At 37.7% G+C, this 12,426-nt stretch overlaps 1 protein-coding gene across 2 annotated transcripts in view; it reads right to left on the reverse strand.

Moving 5' to 3' along the window:
• Positions 1–12,426, reverse strand: part of LOC120860803 (catenin alpha-2-like) — a 1,410,064-nt gene that overhangs the window by 45,058 nt on the left and 1,352,580 nt on the right. For both annotated transcript variants that reach the window (XM_040236521.1, XM_040236522.1), the window contains one exon: positions 59–164. In XM_040236521.1, the coding sequence (XP_040092455.1) occupies positions 59–164 (106 nt within the window). The remainder of the gene's footprint in view (positions 1–58; positions 165–12,426) is intronic.

Consider the following 12,426-nt stretch of genomic DNA (forward strand, 5'->3'; position numbering starts at 1 on the left):
CCCAAGAGCTAGTTAATGACCCCACTCAACATGTGCTTGCTCTTCCCTCTTATATTACCTGATCAGCCACAGCGCGGGCTAATTTGTCCATTCGAGAACCTGCTTCGGCAATTTTCTTGGCGGCATTAATGACATCAGATGTATTTTTCAACGGGCCTTTGCCTCTGAAACAACAGGCACAACATAATTAGAAATTCACTTTATGGCAGGAAATAGACACACCTACCATATTGTTTGTCCAGGACTCTGCTTTTGTATTTGATTTGGCTCTGACCACGTTAGAGGAAATTTGAATGCTTTCTTGATTCACTTCAATTTCCATTTAAATAATCCACTTTATTTACATTCATTTTCAGGGAATATTTTTCCCTATTTGGATGGGCATGCTCACATTTTATTCTTTACATGAATTTCTATATTTTTTGAACAGTGGTCCATTAAAAAAGATGATCACTACAAGGGCAATGGGAATTTAACATGTAAATGCTTATCATGTGTCTATGCTGTTGTATACATTTATCTTCATAACAACCCTAACAAGCAGGCATCATCATCCCCATTTTAGAGAAGAGAAAAATAGACTAAAGTGATTAACTCACCCAAGCTTATGCAAATCATGTGATAAATTCTAAATTTAAATCAGTCTAGCCAAAATAAATGCTCATTCACTGTCTTTCACACCATGCCCAGCATTATTATTATGTTAATTTTATTTTTAAGTCCACTTTGGCTCTTTGAGAAACCATTGTCTCCTGTCCATAACTGGGGACTATTTGGCCAAAATTTCAGAAATCTGCTGAGCTCTTTCTCTTGCTGGCTTATATGCTTCTGGGACTGACTTATGAAAGAACACTCATAGAACACTGTGTGACAGTAGGTGTCTTTATGTTGCCAAAAACCATTGCCCCAGTATTTTCACATAAGGTTTTCAATTAGGTGAACTGTTTAATATTACATGTCTTTCAAATATTTATTAGAAAAGAAAAAGAAACTATGCTGCATTATAAATTTTTAAAGAAAATGTTGCATATGATATACCTTCTCTTTTCTTTAAAGGTAAATAACATGATAGACTAAATACATTTATTCTTCTATTTTTAGCATTGTTACTGATCTCCTTGTGCTTGGTTGCTCAGTCGTGTCCAACTCTTTGCAGCTTCATGGACTGTAGCCTGCCAGGGTCCTCTGCCTGTGGCATTTTCCAGGCAAGAATACTGGAGTTGTGATTTCCTACTCCAACTGGTCTCCTCATATGCATGTAAAAATCAATGCATTTCTTAGGGCTACAAAATTATAATCCTATAGTTAAACATGTGGTGAGATACAGAGAAAAGCTACTCAGAAGTCATTTATTTAGATTGCATAGTGAGTAGGCAATGATTGCCATTGTTCCATAATAACATTTTATAAAATGGAAGACTTAAAATGACTTTAGAAAATAAATGTAATGAAGGGCATTTTGTTTCCCTCTTAATTTTGCTTCTGAAATTTTTAGTGTTAGTAGCTAAAAGTAAGATACATTGTGTTCACATCAATGGTTAAATATGTACATAGGGAAATTCAAAACAAGATATTTCATTTTACTATGGCAACATTGGAGAAGGCAATGGCACCCCACTCCAGTACTCTTGCCTGGAAAATCCCATGGATGGAGGGACCTGGTGGGCTGCAGTCCATGGGGTCGCTAAGAGTCGGACATGACTGAGTGACTTCAATTTCACTTTTCACGTTCATGCATTGGAGAAGGCAATGGCAACCCACTCCATTGTTCTTGCCTGGAGAATCCCAGGGATGGGGGAGCCTGGTGGGCTGCCGTCTCTGGGGTCACACAGAGTCGGACACGACTGAAGTGACTTAGCAGACTTAGCATGACAACATTAACTATAGAAAGTGAAAGAGGAGAATGAAAAAGTTGGCTTAAAACTCAACATTCAGAAAACTAAGATCAGTTTCATCCATCTCATCAGAACTAACTGGAGCCAATTATACAGAGTGAAGTAAGCCAGAAAGAAAAACACCAATACAGTATACTAACACATATATATGGAATTTAGAAAGATGGCAATGATGACCCTGTATGGAGGACAGCAAAAAAGACACAGATATGTATAGCGGACTTTTGGACTCAGAGGGAGAGGGAGAGGGTGAGATGATTTGGGAGAATGGCATTGAAACATGTATAATATGTAAGAATCGAATCGCCAGTCTATGTCCGATGCAGGATACGGCATGCTTGGGGCTGGTACACAGGGATGACCCAGAGAGATGTTGTGGGGAGGGGGGTGGGAGGGGGGTTCATGTTTGGGAATGCATGTACACCCGTGGTGGATTCATATCAATGGCAAAACCAATACAGAATTGTAAAGTAAAATAAAAAATAAATTAATTAATTAAAAAAAAAAGAAAAAGAAAACTAAGATCATAGCATCTGGTCCCATCAATCCATGGCAAATAGATGAGGAAACAATGGAAACAGTGACAGACTTTATTTTGGGGCACTGAAAGGAAATGGCAACCCACTCCAGTACTCTTGCCTGGAGAATCCCATGGAGGGAGGAGCCTGGTAGGCTACAGTCCATGGGGTCGAAAAGAATCGGACACGACTGAGTGACTCTTACTTTAAAATCAGTGCAGATGGTGACTGCAGCCATGAAAAAAAGACGCTCCTTGGAAGAAAAGTTATGACCAACCTAGACAGCATATTAAAAAGCAGAGACATTCCTTTGCCAACAAAGGTCCATATTCTCAAAGCTATGGTTTTTCCAGTAGTCATGTATGGATGTGAGAGTTGGACTATAAAGAAAGCTGAGCACCGAAAAACTGGTACTTTTGAACTGTGGTGTTAGAGAAGACTCTTAAGAGTCTCTTGGACTGCAAGAAGATCCAACCAGTCCATCCTAAAAAAAAATCAATCCTGAATATTCTTTGGAAGGACTGATGCTGAAGCTGAAGCTCCAATACTTTGGCCACCTGATGGAAGAACTGACTCACTGAAAAAGACCCTGATTCTGGGAAAGATTGAAGGTGGGAGAAGAAGGGGATGACATGATGGCATGTCAACGAGATGACTGGATGGCATCACTGACTCAATGGTCATGAGTTTGAGTAGGCTCTGGGAGTTGGTGATGAACAGGGAAGCCTGCAGTCCACGGGGTTGCAAAGAGTCGACTAAATGACTGAACTGAACTGAACATTAATTCTTCCACAAAAGACATTGGCTCTATCCAGTTGCTATATAGATTTTTAAATACATAGATTTTACATGTGCATTTTATATAATATGAGTGAATTAAAGATTCTGTGACAATTTGACTCTCATTCTGTCACATTATTTTTAAAATTATCTCTAAATAAAGTTTTGTTTTTGGTTTATATTTTTAAAGGAAATTCTAGATGCAGAATCGGTCAATATTTAATAGTATTCTCATTATTATTTATTTCTCTGTAACTTCCAAACCTTAGAAAATCTTTTTTTACAATCTTACTCTGATAAAAAATTGTTGTTACTTTTTGCCTTCATCTTAACCCATTCCCGCTGGAGAAGGGATAAGCTACCCACTCCAGTATTCTTGGGCTTCCCTTACAGCTCAACTGGTAAAAAAAAAAATCCTCCTGCAATGCGGGAGACCTGGGTTTGATCCCTGGGTTAGGAAGATCCCCTGGAGAAGGGAAAGGCTACCCACTCCAGTATTCTGGCCTGGAGAATTCCATGGACTATACAGTCCATGGGGTTGCAAAGAGTCAGACACAACTGAGCGACTTTCACTTTCACTAGCCCATTCACAAAGGGCTGCATTATACTTGATATTTCATTAATAACAATCTTGGTGTTTGTTTAATCCAAGAATTTCAAAGGATTTGTAGAAATGCTTATTCATGAACCTTTCATGATAACTTTCAATAGTGGATTGATTCTGACATTTATAGAGGCTTGAATCCATCTGAGGCTCAGGCTCCTAAATGAGCTAAAGCATCATTAGAAGCCTGTCTTCTTGTAATTAAAAAGAGACTACAGATTTACTATTATATTGTTATTTTAAAAGTTTGAGACTAGAATTCACACTGTGGACTGAATTAAATTCTTGGAGTCACAAGTGGATGATAGGGATGTATTCCATGAAACTAGAGAGCAATGTAGAAATTTTGAGATCATCAAATATTTCGTTTTCTAGTTGAGAAAGCTGAAATCCAAAGAGGAGGCTATGTGACCTGCCCAAGATGATAAGAGAAAAAAAAGGACTGTACCTCTGTGTCCCTAATCACAATTTTGTTGGTTGCCATGGAGGAGGGGTGGAGGAGGGAAGGACTGAGAAGGTGGGAGTAGCAGATGCAAACTATTATATGTAGGAGGAAGAAACACCAACAAGCTTTTACTGTATAGCACAGGGCACTATAATCAATGTGCTCAGCTGCTCAGTCATGTCTGAGTCTTTGTGATCCCATGGACTCTCTGTCCATGCAATTTTCCAGGCAAGAATACTGGAGTGCGTTACTATTTCCTTCTCCAAGGGATCTTCCTGACCCAAGGAGGGAACCCGCATCTCTTGCATCTTCTGGCATTGGCAGGAGATTCTTTACCACTGAGCCACCTGGGAAGCCCACTATATTCATCATATGATAAAACATAATGAAAAAGAATATTTTTTTAATGTCTATATGTGTATAACTGGGTCCTTTTGCTGTACAGAAGACTGGCACAACATCATTGATCAATTATACTTCAATTTTTAAAAATTTAAAAATATTACAAGAAGAGATTTATGAGTTAGAAAATAATAGAACATGGGATGGACATGTACACGTTGCTATATTTAAAATAGATAAGCAACAAGGACCTACTGGATAGCAAAATTTGGATATGGAACACTGCTCAATGTTATGTGGCAGCCTTGATGAGAGAGGAGATTGAGAAAGAATGAATACATGTATATGTATGGCTGAGTCCTTTTGCTGTTCACCTGAAACTATCATGACATTGTTTATTAATCGACTGTAGTGAGTGAAAGTCTCTCAGTCCTATCGACTCTTTGCAACCCCATGGACTGTAGCCCACCATCCTCCTCTGTCCATGGAATCCTCTAGGCCAGAATAGTGGAGTGAGTAGCCATTCCCTTCTCCAAGGGATCTTTCCAACCCAGGGATTTAACCCAGCTCTCCCGCATTGCAGGCAGATTCTTCACCATCTGAGCCACCGGGGAATACCCAATACAAAATAAAAGTTTGTTGTTGTTGTTTTTGTTGTTGTTGTTTTTTGTAAAAAAACAATAGAACACAGAAAATTAAAAAAAAAAAAAGAAGGGAAAACTGATATAGAAAATAAACCTAGTTGTTAACAAGAAAAAAAAAAGTGAAGAAAATGGCACTTGAATGTAAGGGTGGGTTTGTACATGCTCACAAGAGCTGAGTGTACAACTGTCAGTAGACACATTGGTAGCTTGAAACCTGCCATGATAGTACTCCCTCTATGGTTTCTTTTTTTTTGCCCTAGAAAATTGGAAAGTTGCTGCCAAAAGTCAACTTAGTAGAAAGGATACATGTATCTTTTCTTTCCCAAACTCCCCTCCCACCCAGGCTGCCACATAACACTGAGCCCTGTTTCAAGTTGAGAGTAAGGCTATTATGATCTGAAGGAGGTTGCGGGGGCTTCTGGAGCTGGAATATGGTTATAAAGTTTATAATATTTAAGGTATACATTTATTTAATGCATTTTTCTACACGTATGCTCCATAATTTAAGATTATATTTATTTTCTTATTTTTCTGTCAATCTGATGTATAAGAAAAAATGTAATTTTCTTTTCCATGATGATAGAGGAATCTGAGTCACTTTTTTTTTTTTATCATTTATTGATCATTACAATCAATCATTTATATGCTCTTTTCTCTGAGTTTTTATTCAAGATTTTTACATATTTTTCCATTGTTTTCTTTTTTTACCTAAATTACTTGTCTCTGTTTTTTAGATATTTTGAATTTTGACCTTTTGTTAATCATGTTGCAGATTACTTCTTCCAGTCTTAGCCTGTATGTTTACTTTTGTAACACCTTTTTTAAAGCATAAATTTTAATTTTATTGTGGTCAAATGTATCAATCATTTCTACTAGAGTTTGCACTTTTTGAAACTTCCTTAAGAAGTTCTTCCTGTTGAAAGTGTTAGCTTATACTATGGTGGTAATCATTTTTCAATATATATATATTTCAGAAAATTGATATTCACATGCAAAAAAATGAAGCAAGACCCTTAACTCATAGCATATTAAAAATTAACTGGAAGTGGATTGTAAGAGCTAATCTATACATATTGTACAAGAAAATTTAAGGGAAAAACCATGACATTGGATTTGGCAATGATTTCTTGACTATGACACCAAGAACACAGACAACAGCAGCAACATTAATTGGCAAATTTAACTCTATCAAAATTTAAAATCTGTGAATTAAAGGACACAATTAACAGAGTAAAAATGCAATCCATAGAATAAGAGAAAATATTTTAAAATCCTATATCTGACAAGGGGTCAAAACCCAGAATATAGAAAAACTGCTGCAATTCAACACTAAAAATCAACCTGAATTTAAAAAAAAAAAAGGGCAAAGTGCTTGAATATATATTTCTCCAAAGAAGATATACAATAGCTAATCAGTACATGAAAAATGCTTAACACCATTGATTATTAGGAAAATACATTTCAAGATCACAGTGAGATACCATCTCATACTAAAATGGTTGCTGTAAAAACAAACAAACAAACAAAAAAAAGAAGTCTTGGCAAGGATGTGAAGAAGTTGCAACTTTTGTGTACCATTAATGGGAATGTAAAATGGTGCAACTGTTATGTAAAACCGTACAGTGGTTCCTCAAAAAATTAAACACAGAACTACCATATGATCTAGCAATTCCATTTCTGGGTGGAATACCCAAAGGATTGAAAGCAAGATCTCAAAGAGGTATTTGTACACCCATGTTCATAGCAAAACTATTTGTAAACCAAGTGCCCCAAAATTGATGAATGGATGAGCAAAATATAATATATATATATATATATTCAATAAAATATTACTTAGCCTTAAGAAGAAACGAAAGTCCAACATGAACTATAACGTGGCTGAACCTTGAGAACATTTTTCTTGTTTTTCAGTTGCTAAGTTGTGTTGGATTCTTTGCAACCCCACGAACTGCAGCATGTCAGGCTTCCCTGTCCTTCACCATGTCCCTGAGTTTGTTCAAAGTCATGTCCATTGGGTCAGTGATGCCATCCAACCATTTCATCCTCTGCCACGCCCTTCTCCTCTTGCCCTCAATCTTCCCAGCATCTGGGTCTTTCCCAATGAGTGGGCTCTTCACAGTGGCCAAAGCTGAGCTTCAGCATCAGTCCTGCCAATGACTATTCAGACCTGATTTCCTTTAGGATTGACTGGTTTGATCTCCTTGCTGTCCAAGGGACTGTCAAGAGTCTTCTTCAGCACCACAGTTCAAAAATACCAATTCTCTGGCATTCAGTCTTCTTTATGGTCCAGCTCTCACATACGTATATGATTACTGGTTGAGAACATGATGCTAAGTGAAATAAGCCAGTCACAAAGAGAAAAATGTTATTTGTTTCCACTACATGAGGTACTTAGTCAAGTTCATAGCGACAGGAAAAAGAATGGTGGTTGCCAGGTGCTGGGGGTAGAGGGGAATGAGGAATGAAGAGTTCAATGGTCAGGGTTTCTGTTGGGGAAGATGAAAAAGTGCTAGAGGTAGATGTTGGTGACAGTTGCACAACAGTGTCAATATACTTAGTGCCACAGAACTGTACATTGAAAAATGCTTAAAATGGTAAATTTCATTGTATGTATTCTTCACTACAATAAAAAAAAACAATTAATTTAAACAGCCATATGTGATTGGGGCCACTGTATTGGGCAACACAGGGCTAAATGAGCAACAGTCTTTGGAATAATATGAAGTGGGAACAGAAATAAAAAATGGTCAACAACAAATATATAGATATAAATAGATATATAGATCAGACTCCAAAACATCAGACGTTTGAGTCTTCCTGTCAGTGGACAGTGGGTTTCCCAGTTGCCTCAGAGGTAAAGAATAAGCCTACCAATGCAGGAGACACAGGTTCAGTCCCTGGGTCAGGAAGATCTCCTGGAGAAGGAAATGGCAACCTAATACAGTATTCTTGCTTGGGAAATCCCATGGACAGAGGAGCCTGGCAGGCTCCATGGGGTCACAAAGAATCAAACATGACTTACCAGCTGAACATGATAACACAATCAGTGGAAAGCAGTGTTGACAAAGTGACTACCCCACTGGTTGTAGCTCCCAGTCTCAAACTAATGGCTTAGACCCTATGTCTCTTCCTAATTCAGATCAGGTTCTCTATTTTGGGAATTTTGAAAGGTGCTTTGAGGAACCCTGTGACCTTAAAGACAAAAGACATGTTATTGTACCATTGGAAACATATTTTTAGTTTTCTTGAAAAAACATCAAGAGTGAAATTAACTCTACTATATAGATTCATGAAATGTCTCTTTTGGCAATAGGCGATTTTTATACAAGGGTCAATATTTGGAAGCTTTCCCAGGAAATGGTCACTGCAAAAAAAAAAAACAAAAAACAGGAAATCTATTATCATGTTCTTGCTATCCACAAATAAACAACTAATTAATATTTATTTCATGAAAAGGTAATGGGTATTAATGTGAAAAATCAATGTGTGAGTACACTCTGAGTTAATGTACTCAGCACCCAGAATTTTTAAATTCTGAGTATATCCAAATTAAAACCATTTATCTGCTGTAGTTTTCTCAATACCTCTAACTGATCAATATAAGATGTGACTCTCCAGTAATGAGGTATCATTAGGTAAGGAATATATTTATAAATGTACTGAATCACAGAAGCTTCTTTTTAGAACCAGAGTCCATAAAACACAGTTGGGAAATATCCCTTTCGCCAATCAGCTGAATCAGTGTAAAGATAGCACAGTGGAAAAGTTGAGTTAATCTGGGGATTAAAGATAAGTCAGATGAGACTGCAAGACCATTAGCTGAATCATGCAAGGAAATAACATTTAGAGAATGGTCTTGAAGCTGAAGTACAGATACATAAAAAATTGAGAAGGCCAGAAAGAAAAACACCAATACAGTATCAGTTCAGTTCAGTTCAGTTCAGTTCAGTTCAGTTCAGTTCAGTCGCTCAGTCGTGTCCGACTCTTTGCAGCACATGAATCGCAGCACACCAGGCCACCCTGTCCATCACCAACTCCCGGAGTACACTCAGACTCACATCCATCGAGTCCGTGATGCCATCCAGCCATCTCATCCTCGGTCGTCCCCTTCTCCTCCTGCTCCCAATCCCTCCCAGCATCAAAGTCCTCCAATGAGTCAACTCTTCACATGAGGTGGCCAAAGTACTGGAGTTTCAGCTTCAGCATCATTTCTTCCAAAGAAATCCCAGGGTTGATCTCCTTTAGAATGGACTGGTTGGATCTCCTTGCAGTCCAAGGGACTCTCAAGAGTCTTCTCCGACACCACAGTTCAAAAGCATCAATTCTTCGGTGCTCAGCCTTCTTCACAGTCCAACTCTCACATCCATACATGACTACTAGAAAAACCATAGCCTTGACTAGACGGACCTTAATCGGCAAAGTAATGTCTCTGCTTTTGAATATGCTATCTAGGTTGCTCATAACTCACATATATATGGAATTCAGAAAGATGGTAATGATGACCCTGTATGCGAGACAGCAAAAGAGACACAGATGTGTAGAGCGGTGAGGGAGAGGGTGGGATGATTTGGGAGAATGGCACTGAAACATGTATACTATCATGTAAGAAATGAATCTTCAGTCTATGTTTGATGCAGGATACAGGATGCTTGGGGCTGGTGCATGGGGATGATCCAGACAGATGATGTGGGGTGGGAGGTGGGAGGGGGGTTCATGTTTGGGAACTCATGTACACCCATGGCAGATTCATGTCAATGTATGGCAAAACCAATACAGTATTGTAAAGTAAAATAAAGTAAAAATAAAAATTAAAAAAAAAACTGGAAAGAAAAAAAATTGAGAAGGAATCTAAGGGTCAATAAAGGTAGGCTTTGGATAGCAAACTCAAGATTTTTATATTATTTTATGAAAAGAGGAAAGAAAATTTGGGTGGATGGAGTTGGGTGGGTGGCGTTTAATGGCCAGATATGGCATAAGTTAACTGACAAGAGTCAAGAATTAGAACATAGACTAGTTGAACTGTCAGTTGGACTGGAGTCCTGACTGTCCATACCAAGGCAGGAATGAAGTTTGGGAATACCAGGGGAATTACTTGATCTTTTAGTCTAGTGCTCAGTACTTTACAGTTGATTGTAAACTGAAAGCTTCCTATTAGCCTGAACCCAGTTCCTTTCAAGATCAGAACTTATAGTTGATCTAAAAAGACAGTTTTGTCTCTTGCTGTACAATTAAATGTGAGTTTCTTTCCTGAACTGCTGCCATCTACACACCTTTTGTTACCAGGAAACAAGACTGGCACATGCTATTTCCTTCTGAAAGTGACATGAAAAATATGGATTCACCCTCTGCGGGACATCATTTCTGCCAGCACCCATGAGATGGAAGTCAAGAAATGAACAGAAAAAAGATGTGAGGCATAACCAGTTTTATCCACCATGACAAAGTTATTACACAAGTAATGAGGTAGAACCTCTCTACTTTTAATAATAATGGAATGGATATCATTGAGATTACTGAATCAAATTAATGAATTAGCTACCAATAAGAAGAAAACAAGATAATAAATGCAAGTTTTTTTTTTTCCTGTCATCAAAATGCCCTATAAATGTGTGATCTGAGGTTAGCAGTCAAGTTTCAATTCCTACTCAGCTACATCCTTTCCTTTAAATAAGAGAACATAGTACCTAAGAGTCATTGGAGGTATACAGCTGACATAATTCCTCCTTAAAGTGGAAAACCCAAGGCAATAACCGTAATGCATAGGGTCAAGTGCAGTGAATTTAGGTGAGAGGCACAAAGAAAGGTTCAAATCAGCTACCTCTTTGAAAAGGAAGAGGCTCTGCAGATGGCGACAGCAGCAAAACCTCAGCTTCCTGTGTTTCATTTCCAATTCACACCCTCTCCTGTTTCTCTGGTTATTAACAACTGTATCTTCCTTTTGGCTTCACAAAGGGACATAAAACTACTCATCAGGCAGCGGGAAAAAATGATAACCAGTAACAGTCTAGACATTTCATTATTCAAATCAGCATAAAATGATTATGCAAAATCCCTAGGAATTGAAGTGACCCTCTTTTCACTTTAAAACTATACTTTGACTAATAGAAAATCTGTCTTAAATATCCTCTAACAAGACTTCTCAAATGTATCTCTCTTCTTTGACACAGTTATATATAATCCAGAGCACTGTAAAACGTCTTCCTGATCTTAACTAGCAACATGGCTCGATTCATCATTCACTTTAAATTAATGAGATTATTTGTTCAAGAGATGTTATTAATGGATTGTATAATATCCATCAGATAAAGTACAAATACAATGTTGAAAGCAAGCAAATTAAGTCATCACAGGCCTTGGAAAGTAATGACTGAGGCTACCATGAGTCTGATTTGTAGGAAATTAAGACTTAATTAATGGTTCAGACTGTATTTTCCTACTACTATTTTTGAGTGTGAAATAAATCTGTGAAACCAGCAAAGACCAGCCAAATGTACAAATTTGAACTTCTAACGAATACAATGACATTTAAAATCTCAAAAGTCACCCTTAAAACATTAAGTCATTCCATTGAAGTCAAAAACAATTTTAAAATATTTGGAGAAAAGGCCAAGCAATGTCATCAATACATATTAACCAGAGGCAAAAGGTAAGGAGGATAGGGGAGAGATGTGTCATATTTCATTATAAGCTGTAATTAACTGTGGGCTTCCCAGGTGGCTCAGCAGTAAAGAAAACATCTGCCAATGCAGGAGATGCAGTCTCAGTTCCTGGGTGGGGAAGATAACCTGGAGAAGGAAATGGCAACCCACTCTAATAATCTTGTCTGGAAGATCCCATGAACAGAGGAGCCTGGCGGGCTACAGACCAAGGGATCCTAAAAGAGTCAGACATGATTTGGGGACTAAAACAACAACATAATTAATTGTAGCCTTTTCTTACTAAAAACACTCAACAATCGTTTAAAAAACTGTCACCATTAGGTAGTATCTTGACATTGCCACACATCTTATATAACTTTAATAACAAACACCATGTCGAATCATTACTTTTGCTCATGTTTCTTTGTGTGTCTGTGTTTCTCAGAAAAACAAAATCTACAGTAAAATGGTAGCTTTCATTCATATGGTAGGATACTTTATAACTGCATTACCTGTTTGGATTTTAAACTCTCCTGTAAAGTTGATACGAAGAGTATTAC

Source organism: Oryx dammah, unplaced genomic scaffold (genome assembly GCF_014754425.2).
Source record: "Oryx dammah isolate SB20612 unplaced genomic scaffold, SCBI_Odam_1.1 HiC_scaffold_11203, whole genome shotgun sequence".
NCBI lineage: Eukaryota > Metazoa > Chordata > Mammalia > Artiodactyla > Bovidae > Oryx > Oryx dammah.